A 648-nucleotide genomic window follows, 5' to 3' on the forward strand; every position below is an offset into this window, starting at 1 on the left:
GGGGAGGAGATGGGGGCGGGCGGCGCCAGGAGCGAGGGAGGAGGTTGGGGGTTGGAGGCATCGATCGTAGGGTTTTATTGGCACGTTTTTTTTTTGGGTGGGTTGCGAGTTAAAGAAGGTGGGAGGATGACAAAAAAAACCGAAGGTGGAAGGATGACGAAAAAACCAGCGAAAATAAACCGCGCAGACTATTCGTCAACTGCTCGAGTAGAGATACTAACCAAAACCGTGGCCTATTGCAGTCACTTATGGTGTATTCCAACGTGGTATATGTAGAATTTCCTCACTCCAAAAAAATATCTACTCTATAAGGAGCCAATTGCACGGAATCCTAGATCTAAAAGAAACCAACAGAAAATAATATGCACGGGAATGATATAGGGAAAGAAACCAACATACCGTACATGGAGGAGGGGCAGTGGGACTGGGTGCAATATGCCATCATCGGTGCAAGAATCAAGAGGAGCAGCACTTTGAGTTTGAAGTATCCCATGTTGTATGGCAACCTGCAGCAATGAAATGATTAGCACCTTAGCCACTTAAATGCATGCAAGAATATTTTGCTTGGTAACTGTCACGAATGAGATGCTTTTGAGATTTTGAGAGAGAGAGAGAGATAGAGAGAGAGAGAAGAGAGAAGAGAGAGAG

General features: G+C 45.2%; 1 protein-coding gene across 1 annotated transcript in view; it reads right to left on the minus strand.

Moving 5' to 3' along the window:
- LOC119339281 overlaps positions 1-648 on the minus strand; it is a 6460-nt gene that overhangs the window by 3227 nt on the left and 2585 nt on the right. Inside the window, exon 4 of the mRNA XM_037611399.1 lies at positions 400-506. Coding sequence (XP_037467296.1) covers positions 400-506 — 107 coding nt within the window. The remainder of the gene's footprint in view (positions 1-399; positions 507-648) is intronic.

This window comes from Triticum dicoccoides, chromosome 7B (assembly GCF_002162155.2).
Source record: "Triticum dicoccoides isolate Atlit2015 ecotype Zavitan chromosome 7B, WEW_v2.0, whole genome shotgun sequence".
NCBI classification, from domain to species: domain Eukaryota; kingdom Viridiplantae; phylum Streptophyta; class Magnoliopsida; order Poales; family Poaceae; genus Triticum; species Triticum dicoccoides.